We start from the raw sequence: 24,589 nt of genomic DNA on the forward strand, positions 1-24,589 counted from the left end.
CACTTCTTAAAGTTTGGGAGAAATACAAAGATTGGTTGGAGCCTAAAATCCCGTGGTGGGCCTCTCCAAGCAGAGGCCACAGTGGTGAAGGAAAAAAATATGTTGTGAAATTGGCCTACTTATAAAATAATTTTAAAAGAAGATAACAAACTGAAACTTAAAAGTTTTGAGGAATTAAGAGATATTATTACAGATTGGTTCCAATATTATCCAATATTCAAAAAATTTAAAGTAGAAAAAAAGAGTTCGCCAAGGAAACCTCGAGTTTTGAATCCAATGTAATAAACTCAAAAAGTAAAACTCTCTCTAAAGCTTATCATCTCCTCCACTGGGAAGTCGAGGAGGAAGAAGTTACATCAGCCGTGATAAAGTGGTCTCACAACTTTGGGTATGTTATAACAATGTCCCAATGGGAAAATCTGTGGAAGAATAATTGGAAATTTACCACGTGCTATGCCATAAGGGAAAACTTTTTTAAAATGCAGCACCGGTGGTATTTAACTCCATGGAAATTAGCCAAAATGTACAAAGGAGCCAAAAGTAACTGTTGGAGATGTGGAGATCAAACAGGCTCACTGTATCCTATATGGTGGCAATGTAGCAAAAGAAAGAAATTTTGGGAGGAAATCCATTCAGAATTAGAAAAAAATGTTAAGAATTTCCTTTACAGTGGGATCTTGGGTTAAGAACTTAATTCGTTCTGGAGGTCCGTTCTTAACCTGAAATTGTTCATAACCCGAGGTACCACTTTAGCTAATGTGGCCTCCCGCTGCTGCCGTGTTATTTCTGTTCTCACCCTGAGACAAAGTTCTTAACCCAAGGTACTATTTCTGGGTTAACTGAGTCTGTAACCTGAAGTGTCTGTAACCTGAAGCGTCTGTAACCTGAGGTACCACTGTAATAAAAAAGCCAGAGGCATATCTGTTGGGGATCAGGGACTCAGATATTCAAAAAAATATTAAAGGTATTTTTTTGTATGCAACGGTGGCACCGAGAGTCCTTATAGCCATCAAGTTGGAAAAGCGATATAATTATTTCCAGACAGGAGTGGATTCAAAAATTGACTGAATATGCTGAATTAGATAGCTTATCAGGAAAAAATAAACTGAGAGCTGAATTTGTATCAAAATGGGAGGCCTGTAGAATATATCTTAAACAAAACTATACCATGTTGAAATCTATAGCTACTTTTGAGTGATCTCAGCAGTCTTTATTAATTGCTTATATAAATATTACTAAACTGTGTAAAAATAATATAAAAAATAGTATTTTGGTATGGCAGTAAAGTTATAGAGAAAGAACAAAGGAATAAACGGGAGGTTGGGTTTAATGATAATGAGATTTTTTTTACTGTAACATGAAATTGCAATCTCAAATTTATGTCATATTCTCTACCTTAATAATAACAATAGATAGTGTAAGTTTTCTTTTCCTTCCCCCCTTCTTAATTTGTACTCTTTATCGGTATTGCCTTTTTGTAATATTTTTCTCCAGTTATGAAATAAGCATGGAAAATATAATAAATTTTTTAAAAATAATAATAATAATTGGAGCACCGCTGTTGTGAAATCAGTGGTGTGGAGAGCTTCTTTCATTTCTTTCATTTAAATCCACGTAAATACAGAGATTACAATTACTTCCTGGTTGTTTTTCCTACATTGCAGGGGGTTGGACTAGATCAGGGATTATTGACCTGGTCCCTACCGCACACTAGTGGGCATTTCAGGATTCTAACTGGGCGGTAGAGGGTTCTGAATCCTCCTTCCATCAAGTCCTGGTGGGCGGTAAGGAAATTTTACCATCAAGAAAGATGCATTAGTGGGCGTTAAGTATAAAAAGGTTGACTATCCCTGGACTGGGACGCGGGTGGTGCTGTGGTCTAATCCACAGAGCCTAGGGCTTTCCTATCAGAAGGTCGGCGGTTCGAATCGCCGCAACAGGGTGAGCTGCCATTGCTCGGTCCCTGCTCCTGCCAACCTAGCAGTTCGAAAGCACATCAAAGTGCAAGTAGATAAATAGGTCCTGCTCCGGCGGGAAGGTAAACGGCGTTTCCATGCGCTGCTCTGGTGTGCCAGAAGCGGCTTAATCATGCTTAATCATGCTGGCCACATGACCTGGAAGCTAGATGTACGCTGGCTCCCTTGGGCAGTAAAGCGAGATGAGCGCCACAACCCCAGAGTGGTCCGTGACAGGACCTAATGTTCAGGGGTCCCTTTACTTTTACCCCAGGAGTTGATGATTCTTATTGTCCCTTCCAACCCTACATTTGTATTATTCTTTGACCTGGAGTTTCCAGTTCTGGTCTTGCACTATGGCGGCAGCTCTCTCAACATTGGAGGGAGGCACAAATGAGGGGGTAGGGAATGAAAGGGTTTAAGCATTCCTGGAAACCTCCTGGGTTACGAGGGAGCAGGCTGACCCGCAGCCGTCTCAACAGCTCGCTCCCGTGCAGATCAGCATGGGGGCATATGGAGGTGTTGGGACACCACATTTGCCATGATGCAACCCCCTCGGACTGCCAACAAAAGCAGACGTTCTCCTTATAATAGGATTTTAATTGGTATTACCGTATTTTTCGCCTCATAGGACGCTCCGTCCCATAGGACGCACCTAGTTTTTTTTTGGGGGGGGGGGAAATAAAGGGAAAAAAATTGCAAGTGAGGGGAGCACCCTGTCGCGACAGTCTTTCTTCAATAAAGACCAAGCCTACAGGCTGCTGATTTGCTTCAATTTACTCTGGTTGGTGTCTTTACTTTTTGTCCAAGGGAGCACTCAGATTTTTCCGGTAACAGTTTTGGCGACCATGCTCAGGGACACTTGGTTCTCCTGTAGAGGTGAGGAGGGAGATAGAGGGGATCAGGCGCCACTGGGCAACCTTAGCCCAGAGATCCTTCTTCCTCTCCCTGCCTCCTCTTTGCGGGCGGTAATCAATCGTACCAAAAGCTCAACCAGGGGAAGCAAAGGCGAGGTCAAGCCGGCTAAAAAGAAAAGGATCCCGGGATCCACGAGGGACATCTTCGAACGTGAGTATGGTTTGAAGTAAATACATTGGGAGGGGGGTGGAAAAGGAACATCTCCACGACAGCCAGACTTTCCTTCTTTCATTTCTGACGTTACCCCTCGGAGTCGTCCGGGTACGTTCTCTCTCTCCCCTTTTCTCCCCCGATTTTCCCTTTCGGAAAGTGGCCAGGAAATCGCGGAACTTTACTGTCTGACGTTACCTCTCGGAGTCGCCCAGGGACGTCAAAAACTTACCCTTTCTCTCCCCCAATTTCCTTTTTTCGGAGTGTGGCCGGGGAAATTGTGGCACCTTTACTGTTTTCCGACGTTACCTCTTGGAGTCGCCCAGGGACGTCTTAATCTCTCTCCTTTTCTCCCCCGTTTTCCATCTTGGAATTGAGTCCGGGAAAGCGTGGCTCTTTTACTGTTTCTCTGACGTCCTTCCCTCGGAGTCGTCCGGTGGTGTCTTTTCAAAAGTATTTTAACGCAAGGTCATTTGCTTCCTTTCAAACCTTGGTTGTTTTCTCGGACCCCGATCTGGCACTGCATTGCACAGGCGTTCAGTAGGGGACTCCAAACTTAGTCTCAAAGGCTAGGCAGGAGGCTGTCGTGGAGGGTAGAGGGGGAAATTGGGGCCCCACACTAGGATTAGTCTTGTAAACAGCGCTGAGGTAAAGGAATTCCGGGCAGAGGGACCCGTGGTTTGAGTTTCCGGGCAGAGGGACCCGTGGTTTGAGTTTCCGGGCAGAGAGACCCGTGGTTTTGTTTCAGGTTCAGGTTTGAGATTTCCAGAAATTAATTTGTGGTTTATAGATAAGTAGGAATTGTGTTAGTCAAGGGTACTTTGAGTACTGAAAGGATCTTTTATCTGTCCCCCCTTTCTTTCCCATTGCCCCTCCTCCCTTGTGTGTGTGTTTCCACTCTTTCTGTCTTTAGCGTACTTCGTTAACGAAAAAAAAGCCCAATAATAACATATGAGAGAATGGGAGCTCACTAAACACCCTAGCTGGACTCCTCCTGGCAACAAAGCTTCCATGAAGCCTTTTTGCCCCAGGGAGGATTCTAATATGCCCCTCCAGCATCTCCAATTGGAAAAAAATAAAAATAAAAATATAAAATAAAGGGGCAAAAAATGGTCAAATTTGTGTTGTTAAACTATAACCTAAAGCTAGAACATGAAACTGTAAACTTAATGGTGCTCAGAAGGCAGTACATATAATAACAGCCCAGCCTGAGAGCCCACGCATTAGAGATCTTAGTTTCTCTTAAAAAAAAGAAAAAAGAATAAGAGATATACTCAAAGATTTAGAAATATTTCAAGGGTTTGTATTTACATTGGCCTTGGCATCCACAGACTGTTCTTAAATGCACATAGTTTTAAATTGCAAGCTTGCTTCAAAAATCTTAAATCTAAGGAAGCCATGTTGCGCCTTATCAATCTTAAAACAAAACAAAATGGAGAATGGAGTTTGCAAATGTTTGTTATTTGAGAGAGGCTCTAAAAGAGAGTTTTCCTCCCAAGTGGTAAAATCCTGTATACGTGCTACTTGCGTTCTGAAAGGGGGATTACCCCACCTCCTTCCTCTAGTTTAAGTGAGGAGGGTGATTTAAGTCTAATGGTAAATGATGTTTTGTTGTAACTTTTGAGTTTGTGAGTACACCTGTGTTCCAGTCTATTTTGGAAGGTGAAGTTAACCTAATGTTTCTGCTGCAAAAGCCTAGTTCAGCCAATTGCTCTCTCAAGCTAAAATGCAGTGTATGTATTTCATTAAGCATATACCTATGAAAGTATGGTGTTCATTCTAAGAAAAATATGTGAGTCCAGTTTTAACTTTGATTTGGTTGGACAGAAGAGTTATTGTAAGGCTCCTGATATCAGTCTCTATAAGACTTCCTGGCCTCTTTTGTTAGAAAATGCCCCCCCTTGTTTCACTCTGCCTCTCTCAGTTGTTTTCTCCCTTCTTACTTCTGTGCCAGGTAAATTTACTCCCAAGTAAGCTTCCTTTAAAGGAAACTGCAAAGAGGGGAGGGGGGCAACACTTGTGTATTCTCTTTAAAATCAAATCTAGGGCTGTTTTAACTATGCTTTATAAGAGATCCTCTCCCTATCTTACGAAAGCTGCTCACTTCAATCTTCCTTTAAATATCATTTCAAACTCACTCAAACTATCTCAAGATCTGCAAAAAGGGTTCTGTGTAAAGTTGGGTATTTTATTTTCCTCTTCCTTAGTACATGATAGGAGCATAGATGTTTCCTTTCCCAGCTGTAAATCTGTACTTAAATGTGTATGCCTCTTTGGTAGTACAAATCTTGCTGTGAAATCTTGCTGTGAACCCTATGTTTTGGAGGGTTGGACTAGATGACCCCAGGGTCCCTTTCAACTCTCCCAATTTGTGGCTGTGTGGAAGGACATGTGTCTGAAAGCATTGGAAGGTAATTCTTAAATTCTGGTGTGGTGATGGAGTTGAAATTCAGCCTAGCTTTGCTCTTTAGTTTTAAGAGGTGTGAGATGAAGCCATGATGGTTTTGAAGCACAACTAGTGACATCAAGCATTTGGGTGATTACAGTGTTTATCATTTTGTCTACTATTTAAAAATCAGACTTCAAAGTCAATTCAAAGTTTCAGCACATACAAATACATAGGCGCCTTGACCAATCCTGTAAATAAAGGGCAGGGGGAAAATTTTTTTGTGTGTGTCTGCAAATGGTAAGGCTGAAATGACTGAGAATGTTAAAAAAAATCCTATGAATTCTGACTCTGGCCATTTCCCCAATTTATAAGGGCGTGGCATTGTTCCGCGAATGGCCAGAGGGATATTAGCCCTTTCCTGTACATAAAGGAAGCAGTCTCTTTTGCTTGGGCTGAAATTGCTAGTTTTGGTGAATACTTAAATTGCTGAGTAGTAGATAGGTAGCCGTGTTGGTCTGCCATAGTCAAAATAAAAAAAATTCCTTCCAGTAGCACCTTAAAGACCAACTAAGTTAGTTCTTGGTATGAGCTTTCGTGTGCATGCACACTTCTTCAGATACACAGTGTGTATCTGAAGAAGTGTACATGCACACGAAAGCTCATACCAAGAACTAACTTAGTTGGTCTTTAAGGTGCTACTGGAAGGAATTTTTTTTATTTTAAATTGCTGAGTTTCTCTTTTTTGTTTAAAATCTAACCCTATTTTCAAAATCTACTCCTTACCCTTCCCTTCCCTTACTCAAATGGTAATTTAGCCAAAAGAGTCAACATTTCCAATAGTATAAAACGTTTGCTGAGACATGAACTCTGCACATGCACAGAGGCTAGATCAGATAAAGAGAGAGGGGGGGGAGAGGAGGTTTCTTCGAGAACTGCAGAGAGAAACTTATCCAAATGTAAAAGAAAACTTGGAACCATTGAGGGAAATCACCCTTAATGTGTCTTTGCTCCAGGGGCTACGTAAGACAAAAGGCTTAAAAAAACAAAACAAAACAAAAAACTAGCCCATCAAAAGTCAAGAGCTTTCCAGGTTCGAAATCTTAGCATGGCAAATTCTTTTCACAGGTAAATATCAAAGCATTCCCCCCCCTCAATGGGAATTTTAGGAACAGCATTTCCTGACAGGCTTCTCACATGAAATAATTCCCCCCCCTTTTTTTTTGCAAGTAAATTTTTATTCAAAATTTGTAAAAGAAAAAAGAACAAACAAATACAAAAATAAACATTTTAACATAAATTATTCATCCTATTTTCATGCTATACAAAAAGTAAGCGTACAATCATACAAAAAAATAATATAAACATTAGGCTCTACTTAGCCTTTGACTTCCCTTCACCCTTTTGGTAAGTATCAAATAAATCCCGGGTTGCGTAATTAGTTTATTAAAGTTTATAATTATTAGCTGATAAAGTTTTTCTAATACCGCCAGTTCCTCCTATATATCCGTTCCAATATATTTCCAAAATTTACTCCAATTTTTTTGAAATTTCTGGTCGTCTTGGTCTCGTATTCTGCCTGTTAATCTATCTAGCTCGGCATAGTTAATCATTTTGACCTGCCAGTCACTTATGTTAGGTATAGTTTCTGTTTTCCAGTTTTGTGCCAGCATAATTCTTGCGGCTGTGGTGGCATAGAGAAATATTTTTTTATCTTCATTTTTTATTTCCTTACCCATAATTCCCAGCAAAAAGGCCTCAGGTCTTTTGGGAAAAGTATATTTAAAAACTTTTTAAAGTTCATTATAAATTGCTTCCCAAAAAACCTTCACCTTGTTGCATTGCCACCACATATGGTAGAGGTCTCCCTCCACTTCACCACATTTCCAGCATGTCTTATTTTCTGATCTATAGATTTTAGCCAATTTTGCCGGTGTAAGATACCATCTATAGAGCATTTTCCAAACATTTTCTCTCAAACTCGTACAGGCCGTAAATTTAATATCTCTATTCCACAATTTCAACCACTTTTCAAACTCGATGTTATAGCCGAAGTCAATTGCCCATTTAATCATTGCCTCTTTGACTTCCTCATCTTTTGTATGCCATTCCAGTAATATGTCATATAATTTAGACAATGTTTTGTTTTTACCTTCTATTATTTCTATATTGAATTTTGATTTCTTGTCCTCAAAGCCCATTTTTCTTTTGTCTTGCTTTAACATATCATTCACCTGATGATATTGTAGCCAACCGGTGAATTGATCCTTTATTTCCTCATACAGTTTAAGTTTAAGCCCTTGTTCTGATTTTCTTACCAAATCTTCGTAAGTGGCTGTCTTCCCTTCCATGTTGGTTTTTTTTATTGTTAAGACCTCTACCGGTGAGATCCACCATGGTGTTTTTCTTTCAAGAAGGTTCTTATTTCTTTCCCAGACCTGATATATTGGTCCCCTGAAAATATGATTTAAGAAAGCCCTGTGGACTTTCACCTTCTCATACCAGAGATATGCGTGCCACCCGTACCAAAATTTTCCCTTTTAACAGGATATGTGAACCCCGATAACAAAGTGTTTGTCCCTTTTTCCTCCCACAGCAACTTTCTTTCTGTTCTGTGAAACAAGTCTGAATCCCTGCTATATTAGTGACTTCCATCTCTTTGTGGCTTTGACACTTTTTAAAGTTACAAATAATCTGTTTTCATTTATTTAATCCGTTTCTCCATGATGTCTATGAAGTTAATCGAAGCACAACCAAACATTGTTTGTGGAATGGTACTTGTTTACCTTTGGCCCAAGCATCTCTTATTAATTCTGTCATTTTGGCTAGTGCAAGGTACTTGCACAACTTTAAATTGCCATTCATTTTTTTCCCTTGGTATTAAGTCATTTTCCAGTATTTTGCTATTAACATTCTAGCCGATGTTGTCACATCAAGAAACACTCTTTTATTTTCATTGTTACTTCAGATTTCTTAAAATTGTGTGTCTTAGCATTTATTTATTTTTCGTTCCTCATAAGTCAGTGTGCGTGTTTCATTATTATTTTAACCTTGTATTTTTTACAATTCTCTTTCTCTCCAAAGTGAAGGAAAGCAAACAAACTTGGCAGATAATAACAGTAATTATATGAAAATGTGATAATAATATTGGAATGAATGAAATGCTTAATTCGCTAAGATTTTTATTATTTGCAGCTTCCAACAGAAACCGAAGGACATCCTTTTTGCCTTTTGCCCCCTCCTTTTTCTAACTCTGTCTTTAAGCCCCCAAAACCCTGCCCCTTACAGGATATCACCTATACAGATGTGCAATGATGAAAAGCAGCAACAACCCCTCAACTCAGTTCTTCGCCATCACAAGACCAGCAACAACAGACACCAGAGTTTTCAAAGCGCCCACAGCTATCTCTTTCAAAAGCTACAGACTGATGGGGGAGTGGGGCTGACAAAGGAGGGAGGAGTTGAATTACAAGGACATTTTTTCACTTGAACCTCAAGCCTCTGTGCTCCAGGATTCAAAAGATACATGCGTAAAAGATCACAATTGTGTCAAAGATATGCAACTGATATTTGATTAGTTTGTTTTGTATTACGTGTTATTGCGTAGGAATGTTGACAGTGTGTTATTTCCACAAAAGGGGGGCTATTTTTGCGTGTAATTGTTTTTATGTTTAATGTCTTATTCCTTACACCCCAGTGGAGGATTCTCATACATTTTATGCTTTTTAATAGGTCAGGCTATTATGTAGTCCAATGTTTAGAATTAGATAAATTTATAACCACATTTCGTTGTTCCACCTGGCACTCTGCCAACTACCCTACCCATTTTAAAATGTGCGAAAACTCACTTTACCAAAGAGAAGCTGATAAGATACATGAAGGTGCATATGCTTTGGTTTAGCAGGAATGATCCCTTATAGAGTTAAATTGTCTTATTTGGACAAAGTGCCCTTTTAAGAACGGTTTTCCTTTAACAGACTGGTTTGAAAGGTTGAGAACCATGGGCACATAAATTCAAATTGGACTCAGTTTGAATTGGGCAAGTGTATCCAGGCTGCAATTAGCTTTTTGGTCCTTAAAGTGCAAGTGAGCAACTTCCCATGACTGCAAGACCAGAGCCCATAAATCCCATGGAATGGCCAAGGCGAGGACATTTCACTCATGACGTGTCCAAAACCTGTGCCAGCTGTGGTGGGTGCCAGGCAACATGGTAAATATGAAAGCCCTAAGTGGATTCACCAGGGATTGCCACTACTGCGACACCATGCCGATGTGAGACCACAGAAGAGCTACTTTGACACCTGAGAACACAAAAATGGAGGGGGGGGGGGAAGCAAACTGCACTTTTCAGTCATTAGTGGACCTTCCTGCTAAATGTAAAGCATAGACCACTATTGAGAAAATATTTCTTCCAAGGTACTAGAATACCACAAGTAACTGAGCAACAAAATATTAATTTTACGTGATATCCTATGTCTAACTATGTGCACTGTTACACCATTATATTTCTATGCAAATATCCTTAAAGAGGCATGATATCCAAGTCTCTTTCAGGTTCACATGGACACACGCATCGGGGACGGAGAATAGCAGGTTAATATTTACCACCTTAAATTGTGTGGAGAAAAGGATTGCAAAGTAGCCACCTTTGCAATCTTATCTCCGAAAGGGGGAACTGTAGCAGGAACTCCCCACCCCAATCATTCTGTTTGTACAAACTTCACACACACTCACACTCACACATTACACACGCCACATTTCTGTTATAAATTCATAGAAAAATCAACCATACATCGGATTTGCACTGTTCCATTTTTATTTTTACTCCATATGACAAGGACTATTAAAGGGGGGGGGTGGCTTGGTTCTGGTCAGCCATAATCCCTTCACCATCCCAGCACATCCACAGGAGCCCTGCCCAGTTGCTATGTCAACCCTGATAATCCCAGACAGAAGACAATCAAAATCACAAAGAATCTGCATATGGTAGTGGATTCAGCATGGACTGAAACAAAGGACAATAATCAGATCTTCCCTCTGGGGGCAGGAAACTGCAAACTCCCGTTTGTCTCCTGGAAGTGACTCATGGGCAGGGGGAAAGGAGGAACCAGCCAGGTGACAGGACACTCAGGTTACCACCACAACTCCTCCCTCAACCCCTCCTTTCTGTAATGTATGCATGATGTCAACCCCTTCTGTAATGTATGCATGATGTTTCTGGGGGTGGGCTTGATCTAGAGGAGGGGAATTTCAAAAGTTTTTATAAGGTCTTGCACACCATCTTTCTGGGTCTTTCCTCTCACCTGCAAGTGAGGGGAGCACCCTGTCGTGACAGTCTTTCTTCAATAAAGACCAAGCCTACAGGCTGCTGATTTGCTTCAATTTACTCTGGTTGGTGTCTTTACTTTTTGTCCAAGGGAGCCCTCAGATTTTTCCGGTAACAGCTGCTATCCGCAGCGTGGGGAGCCTTGCCGGGAAGTCCGGCAAGGCTCCCCACGCTGCGGATGTCTGCCTGGCGAGGGGGGCGCTCTGCTTCAGGGCACCCCGCCCGCCGGGCGGCAGGCTGCTATCCGCAGCGTGGGGAGCCTTGCCGGACCTCCCGTAGGGCTGCCTAGGCTGCGGGTGTGTTCCTGAAGCCTGGAGAGTGAGAGGGGTCGGTGCGCACCGACCCCTCTCGCTCTCCAAGCTTCAGCAAAAGCCTGCATTCGCCCCATAGGACGCACCCAGATTTCCCCTTCATTTTTGGAGGGGAAAAAGTGCGTCCTATAGGGCGAAAAATACGGTATGTCTTATTCTTCATCTTAATAATAACAAAAGATAGTGTAAGTTATCTTTTCCTCCCCCCCTTCTTAATTTGTACTCTTTATCGGTATTGTCTTTTTGTAATTTTTTTTCCAGTTCTGTAATAAGCATGGAAAATGTAATAAAATTTAAATAATAATAATAATAATTGGAGCACCGCTGTTGTGAAATCTGTGGTGTGGAGAGCTTCTTTCATTTCTTTCATTTAAATCCATGTAAATACAGAGATTACAATTACTTCCTGGCTTTCCGACTCTTCCTGCATCTGTATTTTATGCAAGGAGTAAAAATACACCTAATCCTAAACTTTAGGAAGAAATTTCTGACTGCAAGTGAGATGAGCTACCTTGGAAGGTGGTGAACTCTCTTTCCTTTTTTTAGGTTTTTCAGCAGAGGTCGGGTTGTTTTTCCTGCATTGCACGGGGTTGGACTAGATCAGGGATTGTCGACCTGGTCCCTACCGCACACTAGTGGGCATTTCAGGATTCTAACTGGGCGGTAGAGGGTTCTAAATCCTCCTTCCATCAAGTCCTGGTTTGTGGTAAGGAAATTTTACCATCAAGGAAGATGCATTAGTGGGTGGTAAGTATAAAAAGGCTGACTACCCCTGGACTGGGACGTGGGTGGTGCTGTGGTCTAATCCACAGAGCCTAGGGCTTTCCTATCAGAAGGTCGGTGGTTCGAATCGCCGCAACAGGGTGAGCTGCCGTTGCTTGGTCCCTGCTCCTGCCAACCTAGCAGTTTGAAAGCACATCAAAGTGCAAGTAGATAAATAGGTCCTGCTCCGGCGGGAAGGTAAACGGCGTTTCCATGCACTGCACTGGTTCGCCAGAAGCGGCTTAGTCACGCTGGCCACATGACCCGGAAGCTGTACGCTGGCTCCCTTGGCCAGTAAAGCGAGATGAGTGCCGCAGCCCCAGAGTCATCCGCAACTAGACTTAACGGTCAGGGGTCCCTTTACCTTTACCCCAGGACTAGATGATTCTTATGGTCCCTTCCAACACTACATTTGTATTATTCTTTGACCTTGAGTTTCCGGTTCTGGTCTTGCACCATGGTGGCAGCTCCCTCGACATTGGAGGGAGGCACAAATGAAGGGGTAGGGAATGAAAGGGTTTAAGCATTCCTGGAAACCTCCTGGAGTATGAGGGAGCAGACTGACTCGCAGTCGTCTCAACAGCTCACTCCCATGCAGATCAGCATGGGGGCAGATGGAGGAGTTGGGTCATCTCCTTTGCCATGATGCAACCCCCTCGGACCGCCATCAAAAGCGGAGGTTCTCCTTATAACTGGATTTTATTGGCTGTGCACTGGAGGAGATGTGGACACTAGAAGCTATATGTGGTTTGAAAGGAGTGAAGGTGGGGAGAACCTTGTTTTGACCGATGTCGTTGGGAAACTAGAGCTTAACCCCACCACCACCAAAAAAGAGTGTGGATTTAAGGAGGTGTTGACATACAACCTATTTTTAAGAGGAAGGACATGGGCTAAACAAAAAAACGCTACCATAGAGGTGAGAGGAATTACACAAGGGCACATGAATAGCAGTGGTCCCCGAATGCTTGGAGAGAAAAACCCTTCCCGTCTAAGACAAGGAAGAAAGTTGTTGATCAACTAAAAGGAGGCCTGTTGTTTATCTTGAAGTGGGATGGAGGGGGAGCTGAGTTGAGGAGGACGGGACTTCATCTTGTGACTTCAGGTCCGCCCTGAACCACGCTGGAATGACAACATTGGGACAACATTCCTACTGCCCAAGGTTGCGGTAGGAAAAACATCAGTGGCAAAGATATACCCATTTTTACTCTCCTGCACCCTATCTGCATAATGTAGCAATTATAAAATATAAATGCGCATTTACTCTCACAAGATTGAATATACTGCCTTCGGTTGTACTTGAGGGACAATTCCAACAAATTCCACACAAAAAACGATTATGTCCCTGTGGAGATGGCAATACCGAATCAGTGGCGCATGTCCTTCTGGTTTGCATTCTTTATAAATATTTGAAGAGCGAGGTTATCACCCCTATTTTATTGTCCATTCCTGGTCTCCCAGCCACTGTCACAGTGTTTTTTTTTTTCTCAGCAGACCAAGATGAGCAAGTGACATCAAAATTTGCAAGGTTTTAAGCTGGGGCAATTAGAATAAGATCCACTATCTGACTATTGATTCAAAACCCCAAAATGTATTTTATATAATTGCGTTTTTATCTTTTCGCCGCTTCCGCGCATGCATTTGACATCATTTTGAGCACCTGCACATATGTGAGCGGCGAAACATGGAAGTAACGCGCTCCGTTACTTCCAGGTCGCTGCGGAGCGCAACCTGAAAATATTTAAGCTGAAGCGTATTCATCCCGAGGTATGACTGTACTAGGATAGAGAGCTGACTGCACCTGTGATTTTACAGTGGTACCTTGGGTTACATACGCTTCACGTTACATACGCTTCAGGTTACAGACTCCGCTAACCAAGAAATATTGCATCAGGTTAAGAACTTTGCTTCAGGATGAGAACAGAAATTGTGCTCCAGCGGCACGGCGGCAGGAGGAGGCCCCATTAGCTAAAGTGGTGCTTCAGGTTAAGAACAGTTTCAGGTTAAGAACGGACCTCCGGAACGAATTAAGTACTTAACCCGAAGTACCACTTTATGATGCACAATTTTAATCAATGTGTGCCTCTTTCCACACACACAGAGCACAAATCTGCTAGGCCACATTCACACCACATATCCAAAGCCCCATGAAACCCCCTAAGATTTCTGGGAGCTTGTTTTGCTGGTTAAGGGTGCTGAGAGTTGTGACAATAAACTATTCTAGCTGGGAGCAAAATCTGTAGGGGGGAGGGGAGGGGAAATACTGGCTCTTCAAGGGTTAAAGGCAGCGATTATATTATGACAGAGGATTTCCTGGGGGAGGCGAGGGAAAGCGTCGCTTCCTCCTCCGTTTGTCACATTTGAACAGCTGCGAGGGAGGAGGAGATTCTGCAGCGCGGAAGACTCTGCTTTTTGCAAGGTAGGAAGAAAGAGGGATATATTGGGGGGGGCGGAGGGGGCTCCCGTGTCAGAGCAGCTCCTTTGCAGGAGAGAAGCCCCCTGGGAGAGGGCAGTTTTGCAAAGGGGCAGCGGTGGGAGGGCGCATGCGTGGGGTTGCCCCCCCAATTCAGCCCCCCAAGAGCTGCGATGAGTGCAAAAGGCTTTAAGGGGTGCAGGGGCGCCCCAGGAGGAGAGCAGGCGGGGGAAGAGGCAGTTTTAGGGTGGGCTAGGAAACCCCCCCCAAAGGAAAGGAGGCAGGATGGCTCTGGGAAGAGGGAGACATTCATGTTATGGGAAAAGGGAGGGGGAGGGCAGGGTCAGCTGGAAACTCATTTCAGCTCTACAAAGACATGGGCTCTTTTATCTTCGATGCCTTCCCCGTCCGGGGGGGGGGGTTCAGGAGGAAAGCCCCCAAGGAGGGCGCAGTCTCTCTGTATAGCAGACCAGCCCTAGGAAGGAACCAAGGTGTTGGGAGAGATGGAGGAGGGAAGACTTTAAGGATGGGAAGAGGAGAACCACTGGCCATAAAGTTTCATTAGTTTCTCACCACCAGCAACTTGTGCAGCAGCAGAACTGGGGGCTCCAAGCGCAGTCAGCTGCCTACACAGTCATACCCTTGCTCCACCTGGGCTACTATTGTCCACACGGACCGGCAGCAATTGCTCTTCTGGGTTTTCAGACGTGGTTTCTCAGCCTTGCCTGGGGACTGAATCTGGGGCTTCCTGCCTGCGGAAGAGATGCGCTGCCCTCGAACTACAGCCCCTTCCCCTAAAGTGGGGGTGGGGGAAAGGAAATAAATGTTTTTAATGGTGGTGGGACGAAGATCTTATTTCAGGCATGACTCCACTTTTCATGCATGGCTTCACATTCACCAGGAAAATGTCTTGGGCAGGAGTATCCCTGCAGGGCCTCTGAGGCTCTCTTTTCTTTTTCGGGAACTTCTGAGCCCTTCAATCCAAGCGAGGATGGAAGGAGGAAGATGGACGGTTGACCTGGTCAGGCTGTCTCCTGCATCCCTCCAAGCAACCTCTGAGCGTTGCCTCCCAGGACCCTCAGAGACATCTGGTGAGTTCCAGGAGAGAGGGACTTGGAGGGATGGAGAGTGGAAGCAAGGAATAAGATAAAGGGGGGAGGTTTTACTGTGGAAACTGGGGGTGGGCTTCCCCTCCCAATATATCCGGGGAAGAAAATCCCTGGAGGGGCTCTGAGGCCGCCTTTGCTTCTCCCTCACCCCCCAAAACCTGCAGCTTTACTCAACTTCTGAGTCCTGCAATATAGTTCCAAAGAAGCTGGATTTGTGGGGCTAGAAAGGACCTGAGCTGGGGCTCCCCACCTCTGAGGCTGGGAGAGGTTGGCTGAGTTTCAGGGGGTTGGAGGTGGAGAAGGAGAAATGGATGGGTGGGGGCTGGAGGGAACTCCTCCCTCCAGCAAGCAGAAAAGACAGGAGAACATACAATGCAAGAAGGTCTTGACTTGGAGGAAAGCAGGGAAGAGGTCTTCTCCGCTGGAATGCGGAGTTAACCAGGGCTATTGACTGTCTGGCTCCGAAGCGCCCTCTCCGATTGCATGGAGCCCGGACAGCCCTGTGGTTTTCCCCGGAGCTGAGGGTGATGAAACAATCGTTGAGACGGCTAGAGCGCCGGTGGCGGAAAACTCATTCTGAATCAGACCGGACACGGGTTAGAGCTCAACGTCGAGCCTACCAAGTGGCAATGGCGACGGCGAAGAGGGCCTTCTTCGCTGCCTCCATTGCATCTGCAGAAAACAGCAGCAGGAGACTTTTTCAGGTGGTTCGCAGTTTATCGGAACCACCTGTACCACCGGGGCCTGGTAGGGACCCCAAGATCTCCTGCAATGCTTTTGCAAAGTTTTTTGCAGATAAAATTGCTCAGATTCAGAAGGAGGTAGACTCCACAGTGGGAGCAGGGCCAGGGCGGGAGAGTGCTAGAGTTCTGTCTGGTCCTGTTATATGGGATCAATTCCAATCTGTTACCTCCGAGGATGTGGACAGGCTGCTTGGACGAGTGAAACCGACCACCTGTCTCCTTGATCTTTGCCCATCCTGGCTGATAAAAGCGAGCTAGGAAGGGCTGGGCGATGGGCTCTGCGGGGTGGTGAATGCTTCCCTCTGTGAGGGAGCCTTCCCAGACCCGCTGAAAAAGGCGGTCATTAAACCGCTTCTTAAAAAAACATCTTTATACCCGGCCAATTTGGCCAACTATCGCCCAGTCTCAAATCTGCCATTCTTGGGCAAGGTGATTGAGCGGGTGGTTGCTGAGCAACTCCAAACACGCCTGGAGGAAACGGACCATTTGGATCCCTTCCAATCGGGATTCAGGCCTCACCATGGGACTGAAACTGCCTTGGTCGCGCTGGTTGATGATCTCCGGCGGGCTAGGGACAAAGGTGAGAGCTGTTTCCTAGTTCTGCTGGATCTCTCAGTGGCCTTTGACACCATCGACCATAACATCCTTCTGGACCGTCTAGAGGGGCTGGGAGCTGGGGGCACTGTCATACAGTGGTTCCGCTCCTTCCTCCTGGGCCGTGTCCAGAAAGTGGTGGGGGGGGGTGAGTGTTCAGACCCCTGGGCTCTCACTTGTGGGGTGCCTCAGGGTTCTGTCCTCTCCCCCATGCTTTTTAATATCTATATGAAGCCGCTGGGAGAGATCATCAGGGGGTTTGGACTGGGTGTTCATCAGTATGCAGATGACACCCAGCTTTACCTCTCCTTTAAATCAGAACCAGTGAAGGCGGTGAAGGTCCTGTGTGAGTGCCTGGAGGCGGTTGGAGGTTGGATGGCGGCTAACAGATTGAGGTTGAATCCTGACAAGACAGAAGTACTGTTTTTGGGGGACAGGAGGCGGGCAGGTGTGGAGGATTCCCTGGTCCTGAATGGTGTAACTGTGCCCCTGAAGGACCAGGTGCGCAGCCTGGGAGTCATTTTGGACTCACAGCTGTCCATGGAGGCGCAGGTTAACTCTGTGTCCAGGGCAGCTGTCTACCAGCTCCACCTGGTACGCAGGCTAAGACCCTACCTCCCCGCGGACTGTCTCGCCAGAGTGGTGCATGCTCTGGTTATCTCACGCTTGGACTACTGCAACGCGCTCTACGTGGGGCTACCTTTGAAGGTGACCCGGAAACTGCAATTAATCCAGAATGCGGCAGCTAGACTGGTGACTGGGAGTGGCCGCCGGGACCACATAACACCGGTTCTGAGAGATCTGCACTGGCTCCCAGTACGTTTCCGAGCACGATTCAAAGTGTTGGTGCTGACCTTTAAAGCCCTAAATGGCCTCGGTCCTGTATACCTGAAGGAGCGTCTCCACCCCCATCGTTCAGCCCGGACACTGAGATCCAGCGCCGAGGGCCTTCTGGCGGTTCCCTCATTGCGAGAAGTGAGCCTACAGGGACCCAGACAGAGGGCCTTCTCGGTAGTGGCGCCCGCCCTGTGGAACGCCCTCCCATCAGATGTCAAAGAGATAAAGAATTACCTGACATTCAGAAGACATCTTAAGGCAGCCCTGTTCAGGGAAGTTTTTAATATGTAATGCTGTACTGTTTTTAACACTGATTGGGAGCCGCCCAGAGTGGCTGGGGAAACTCAGCCAGATGGGCGGGGTATAAATAATAAATTATTATTATTATTATTATTATTATTATTATTATTATTATTATTATTATGTCAAGCAGATAAAGAACTATGTAGCTTTTAGAAGACATCTGAAGGCAGTCCTGTATTGGGCAGTTTGATGTTTTATATATGCTGTGGCTGAGGAAACCCAGCCAGATGGGCAGGGTATAAATAATAAAATCACCATCATCATCATCAGATGTTACAGAAAGTCTCACTAGGATGGTGATTTGGATTACATTTTTAATTGTCATCTTCCCTTAACTTTAGCAGGTGATGAACACGACAGTCATTGTTCTTGGGTCTCATCAGAAAGAACCAAGAATGAAGTCAAAGGAAAGACCTTTCAAGATCAAGAGGAAACAAGACCACAAGAGAAAAAGCAAGAAGAAAATAGGAGGTATGAAGGCCTTCTAATGCAGACTGATAACGACCATCAAATCCCAGTCCAGAAAAAACATCAGAAGGGGAAGAGAACAAATGAGAGACCTTTATGTGGCAAAACATTCAAAAGTAAATCTAGGTTCAATTCACACTGCAGAATCCACACAGAGGAGAAACCGTGTGAATGCTTGGTGTGTGGAAAGAACATCAGTGACAGCTCAGGCCTAAAATCACATGAAAAAATTCACGCAGGACAGGAATCATACAAATGCCTAGAATGCGGAAAGGGTTTCAATCGCCACTCATACCTTAAAAGACATTACAAAGTCCACACTGAGGAGAAACCATATACCTGTTTAGAGTGTGGAAAGGCCTTCACTAGCAGATCAAGCCTTGTATATCATAAAAAAATCCACACAGGGGAGAAGCCATATAAATGTTTGGAGTGCGGAATGAGTTTCGCTCATGGCTCAAGTCTTACATTGCATCAAAGAATTCACACTGGGGAGAAATCTTATAAATGTTTGGAGTGCGGAAGGAGCTTTGCTCACAGTGTTAGCCTTACTACACATAAGAGAACCCACACAGGGGAGAAACCATATAAATGCTTGGAATGTGGAAAGTGCTTCAGCCAGAGTTCACACCTTAGTTCACATAAGAGAACTCACACTGGTGAGAAGCCGTATAAATGCTTTGAGTGTGGGAAGAGCTTCAGTCATAGTTCACATCTTACTGTGCATGAGCGAATCCATACAGGGGAAAAACCATATAAATGTGTGACATGTGGAAAGAGCTTTAGTAACTCCACATCACTTGTTATCCACCGCAGAATCCATTCAGAAGAGAAGCCATATAAGTGCTTTGAGTGTGGAAAGAGCTTCCGGCATGGTACAGGCCTTCATAAACATCAAAAAATTCACAGAGGTGAAAAACCGTATGCATGTTTTGAGTGTGGAAAGAGCTTCACTCACAGATCACAGCTTAAATGTCATCAAAGAATTCACACAGGGGTGAAACCATATACCTGTTTTGAGTGTGGAAAGAACTTCACTGAAAGCTCAAGCCTTAGATCTCATCACAAAGTTCACACAGGGGAGAAACGATATAAATGTTTGGACTGTGGAAAGAGATTTGCACATGGATCTGGCCTTACTTCTCATAAAAGAATTCACACAGGGGAGAAACCATATATATGTTTGGAGTGTGGAAAGAGATTTGCACAGGGATCTGCCCTTACTTCTCATAAAAGAACTCACACAGGGGAGAAACCATATAAATGTTTGGAGTGTGGAAAGAGATTTGCACATGGATCTACGCTTACTTCTCATAAAAGAACTCACATGGGATAAACCATATATATACTTGGAATGTGGGAAAAGATTTGGTCAGATTTCACAACTCATTTTGCATAAGTGAATCAAGATGGGGAAAATATTTCGATTCTTGTAATGAGGAAAGCACTTTAAGTTGAGCACTGCTAATTTGCAAGATATAGGTTAATTGGATTTGGAGGGACATAATAACCGCTGGGGTTAGCACGCTTATTGAATTTATGGAAAGGCAAAAATACACAGATTTCTCAAATCATATTATAAGGAGATCAGTTCTTAAAGTTTGGGAGAAATACAAAGATCAGTTGGAGCCTAAAATCCCATGGTGGGCCTCTCCAGCAGAGGCCACAGTGGTGAAGAAAAAAAATACGTTGTGAAATTGGCCTGCTTATAAAATAATTTTAAAAGAAGATAACCGACTGAGATTTAAAAGTTTCGAGGAATTAAGAGATATTATTACAGATAGGTTCCAATATTATCAATTATTCAAAAATTTAAAGTAGAAAAAAATAGTTCACCAAGAACCTCAAGATTTGAATCCAACGTAATACACTCAAAAAGTAAAACTCTCTCTAAAGCTTATCGCCTCCTCCTCCACTGGGAAGTCGGGGAGGAAGAAGTTACATCAGCCATGATAAAGTGGTCTCAAGACTTTGGGTATGTTATAACAATGTCCCAATGGGAAAATCTGTGGAAGAATAATTGGAAATTTACCACGTGCTATGCCATAAGGGAAAACTTTTTAAAAATGCAGCACCAGTGGTATTTGACTCCATGGAAATTAGCCAAAATGTACAAAGGAGCCAAAAGTAACTGTTGGAGATGTGGAGATCAAACAGGCTCACTGTATCATATATGGTGGCAATGTAGCAAAAGAAAGAAATTTTGGGAGGAAATCCATTTAGAATTAGAAAAAATGTTAAGACTTTCCTTTACAGTGGGACCTTGGGTTAAGAACTTAATTTGTTCTGGAGGTCCGTTCTTAACCTGAAACTGTTCTTAACCTGAGGTACCACTTTAGCTAATGTGGCCTCCTGCTGCTACCGCGCGATTTCTGTTCTCATCCTGAAACAAAGTTCTTAACCGAGGTACTATTTCTGAGTTAGTGGAGTCTAACCTGAAGCATCTGTAACCTGAGGTGTCTGTAACAAGAGGTACCACTGTAATAGAAAGCCAGAGGCACATTTGTTGGGGATCACTGACTCAGATATTCCAAAACAAATTAAAGGTATTTTTCTGTATGCAACAGTGGCAGCGAGAGTCCTTATAGCCATCAAAGTGGAAAAGCGACATAATTCCTTCCAGTCAGGAGTGGATTCAAAAATTGACTGAATATGCTGAACTAGATAGCTTATCAGGAAAAAATAAACCGAGAGCTGAATTTGTATCAAAATGGGAGGCCTTTAGAATATATCTTAAACAAAACTATTCCATGTTAAAATCTGTAGCTACTTTAGAGTGATCTTAGCAGTCTTTATTACTTGCGTATGTAAATATTACTAAACTGTGTAATAATAAAGGACAAAAATAATAAGGACCTAACAGAAGCAGAAGACATCAAGAGGAGGTGGCAAGAATACACAGAGGAACTATACCAGAAAGAAATGGATGTCTCGTACACCCCCGGTAGTGTAGTTGCTGACCTTGAGATATCCTGGAGAGTGAAGTCATATGGGCCTTAGAAAGCACTGCTAATAATAAGGCCAGTGGAAGTGATGACATTTCAGCTGAACTATTTAAAATGTTAAAAGATGATGCTGTTAAGGTGCTACACTGAAGAAGCCAGAAAGTTTGGAACACTCAGCAGTGACCAGAGAATTGGAGAAGATCAGTCTACATCCCAATCCCAAAGAAGGGCAGTGCCAAAGAATGCTCCAACTACCGCACAATTGCACTCATTTCACACACTATCAAGGTTATGCTTAAAATTCTACAAGGCAGGCTTAAGCAGTATGTGGACCGAGAGCTCCCAGAAGTGCAAGCTGGATTTAGAAGAGGGAGAGGAACCAGAGACCAAATTGCAAACATGCGCTGGATTATGGAGAAAGCTAGAGAGTTCCAGAAAGACATCTACTTCTGCTTCATTGACTATGCAAATGCCTTTGACTGTGTTGACCACAGCAAACTATGGCAAGTTCTTAAAGAAATGGGAGTGCCTGATCACCCCATCTGTCTCCTGAGAAATCTCTATGTGGGACAAGAAGTGACAGTTAGAACTGGATATGGAACAACTGATTGGTTCAAAATTGGGAAAGTAGTACGACAAGGCTGTATATTGTCTCCCTGCTTATTTAACTTATATGCAGAATTCATCATGCGAAAGGCTGGGCTGGATGAATCCCAAGCCGGAATTAAGATTGCCGGAAGAAATATCAACAACCTCAGATATGCAGATGACACAACCTTGATGGCAGAAAGTGAGTAGGAATTAAAGAACCTTTTATTGAGGGTGAAAGAGGAGAGCGCAAAATATGGTCTGAAGTTGAACATCAAAAAAACGAAGATCATGGCCACTGGGCCCATCACCTCCTGGCAAATAGAAGGGGAAGAAATGGAGGCAGTGAGAGATTTTACTTTCTTGGGCTCCATGATCACTGCAGATGGTGACAGCAGTCACGAAATTAAAAGACACCTGCTTCTTGGGAGAAAAGCGATGGCAAACCTAGACAGCATCTTAAAAAGCAGAGAAATCACCTTGCCAATAAAGGTCCATATAGTTAAAGCTGTGGTTTTCCCAGTAGTGATGTATGGAAGTGAGAGCTGGACCATAAAAAAGGCTGATTGCTGAAGAATTGATGCTTTTGAATTCTGGTGCTGGAGGAGACTCTTGAGAGTCCCATGGACTGCAAGAAGATCAGACCTCTCCATTCTTAAGGAAATCAGCCCTGAGTGCTCACTGGAAGGACAGATCATGAAGCTGAGGCTCCAATACTTTGGCCACCTCATGAGAAGAGAAGACTCCCTAGAAAAGACCCTGATGTTGGGAAAGATGGAGGGCACAAGGAGAAGGGGACGAAAGAGGACGAGATGGCTGGACAGTGTTCTTTAAGCTACCAGCATGAGTTTGACCAAACTGCGGGAGGCAGTGGAAGACAGGAGTGCCTGGCATGCTCTGTTCCATGGGGTCACAAAGAGTCGGACACGACTAAACAACTAAACAACAACAAAACTGTAAAAATAATATAAAAAATAATATTTTGGTATGGCAGTAAAGTTATTTAGAAAGAACTAAGGAATAAATGGGAGGTTGGGTTTAATGATAATGAGTTTTTTTTTTTTTACTGTAACATGAAATTGCAATCTCAAATTTGTGTCATATTCTTTATCTTTATCTTAATAATAAAAATAGATAGTTTAAGTTTTCTTTTCTTTCCCCCTTAATTTGTACTCTTTATTGGTATGGTCTTTTTGTAATATTTTTTTCCAGTTATGTAATTTTTCCCCCAGTTATGTAAGAGAGCTTCTTTCACTTCTTTCATTTAAATTCACGTAAATACAGAGATTACAATTACTTCCTGGCTTTCCGACTCTTCCTGCATCTGTATTTTATGCAAGGAGTAAAAATACATCTAATCCTAAGCTTTAGGAAGAAATTTCTGACTGCAAGTGAGATGAGCTACCTTGGAAGGTGAAGGACCAGGTGCGCAGCCTGGGAGTCATTTTGGACTCACAGCTGTCCATGGAGGCGCAGGTTAACTCTGTGTCCAGGGCAGCTGTCTACCAGCTCCACCTGGTACGCAGGCTAAGACCCTACCTCCCCGCGGACTGTCTCGCCAGAGTGGTGCATGCTCTGGTTATCTCACGCTTGGACTACTGCAACGCGCTCTACGTGGGGCTACCTTTGAAGGTGACCCGGAAACTGCAATTAATCCAGAATGCGGCAGCTAGACTGGTGACTGGGAGTGGCCGCCGGGACCACATAACACCGGTTCTGAGAGATCTGCACTGGCTCCCAGTACGTTTCCGAGCACGATTCAAAGTGTTGGTGCTGACCTGTAAAGCCCTAAACGGCCTCGGTCCTGTATACCTGAAGGAGCGTCTCCACCCCCATCGTTCAGCCCGGACACTGAGATCCAGCGCCGAGGGCCTTCTGGCGGTTCCCTCATTGCGAGAAGTGAGCCTACAGGGAACCAGACAGAGGGCCTTCTCGGTAGTGGCGCCCGCCCTGTGGAACGCCCTCCCATCAGATGTCAAAGAGATAAAGAATTACCTGACATTCAGAAGACATCTTAAGGCAGCCCTGTTCAGGGAAGTTTTTAATATGTAATGCTGTACTGTTTTTAACACTGATTGGGAGCCGCCCAGAGTGGCTGGGGAAACTCAGCCAGATGGGCGGGGTATAAATAATAAATTATTATTATTATTATTATTATTATTATGTCAAGCAGATAAAGAACTATGTAGCTTTTAGAAGACATCTGAAGGCAGTCCTGTATTGGGCAGTTTGATGTTTTATATATGCTGTGGCTGAGGAAACCCAGCCAGATGGGCAGGGTATAAATAATAAAATCACCATCATCATCATCAGATGTTACAGAAAGTGGTGAACTCTCCTTCATTTTTTTAGGTTTTTCAGCAGAGGTCGGGTTTTTTTCTGCATTGCAGGGGGTTGGTCTAGATCAGGGATTGTCGATCTGGTTCCTACCGCACACTAGTGGGCATTTCAGGATTCTAACTGGGCAGTAGGGGGTTCGGAATCCTCCTTCCATCAAGTCCTGGTGGGCGGTAAGGAAATTTTACCATTAAGAAAGATGCATTAGTGGGCGGTAAGTATAAAAAGGCTGACTACCCCTGGACTGGGACGCGGTTGGTGCTGTGGTCTAATCCACAGAACCTAGGGCTTTCCTATCAGAAGGTTGGCGGTTTGAATCCCGTGACGGGGTGAGCTGCCGTTGCTCGGTCCCTGCTCCTGCCAACCTAGTAGTTCGAAAGCACATCGAAGTGCAAGTAGATAAATAGGTCCTGCTCCGGCGGGAAGGTAAACGGCGTTTCCATGCAC

The 24,589-nt window shown here is 44.0% G+C and overlaps 2 protein-coding genes across 2 annotated transcripts in view; both read left to right on the forward strand.

Annotated features, from left to right (window-relative positions):
- LOC308580479 (uncharacterized protein) overlaps window positions 1-24,589 on the forward strand; it is a 72,623-nt gene that overhangs the window by 14,981 nt on the left and 33,053 nt on the right. Inside the window, exon 4 of the mRNA XM_081182184.1 lies at window positions 15,205-15,309. Within this exon, the coding sequence (XP_081038310.1) occupies window positions 15,205-15,309 (105 nt within the window). The remainder of the gene's footprint in view (window positions 1-15,204; window positions 15,310-24,589) is intronic.
- LOC308581060 (uncharacterized protein) lies at window positions 18,667-22,483 on the forward strand. The gene is made up of 2 exons (XM_081183512.1): window positions 18,667-20,989; window positions 21,744-22,483. Exon 1 carries the CDS (start codon window positions 18,712-18,714, stop codon window positions 19,606-19,608), a length of 897 nt encoding a protein of 298 aa, XP_081039638.1. The 5' UTR covers window positions 18,667-18,711; the 3' UTR covers window positions 19,609-20,989; window positions 21,744-22,483.

This window comes from Podarcis bocagei, assembly GCF_964188305.1.
Source record: "Podarcis bocagei genome assembly, chromosome: 2".
Lineage (NCBI taxonomy): Eukaryota > Metazoa > Chordata > Lepidosauria > Squamata > Lacertidae > Podarcis > Podarcis bocagei.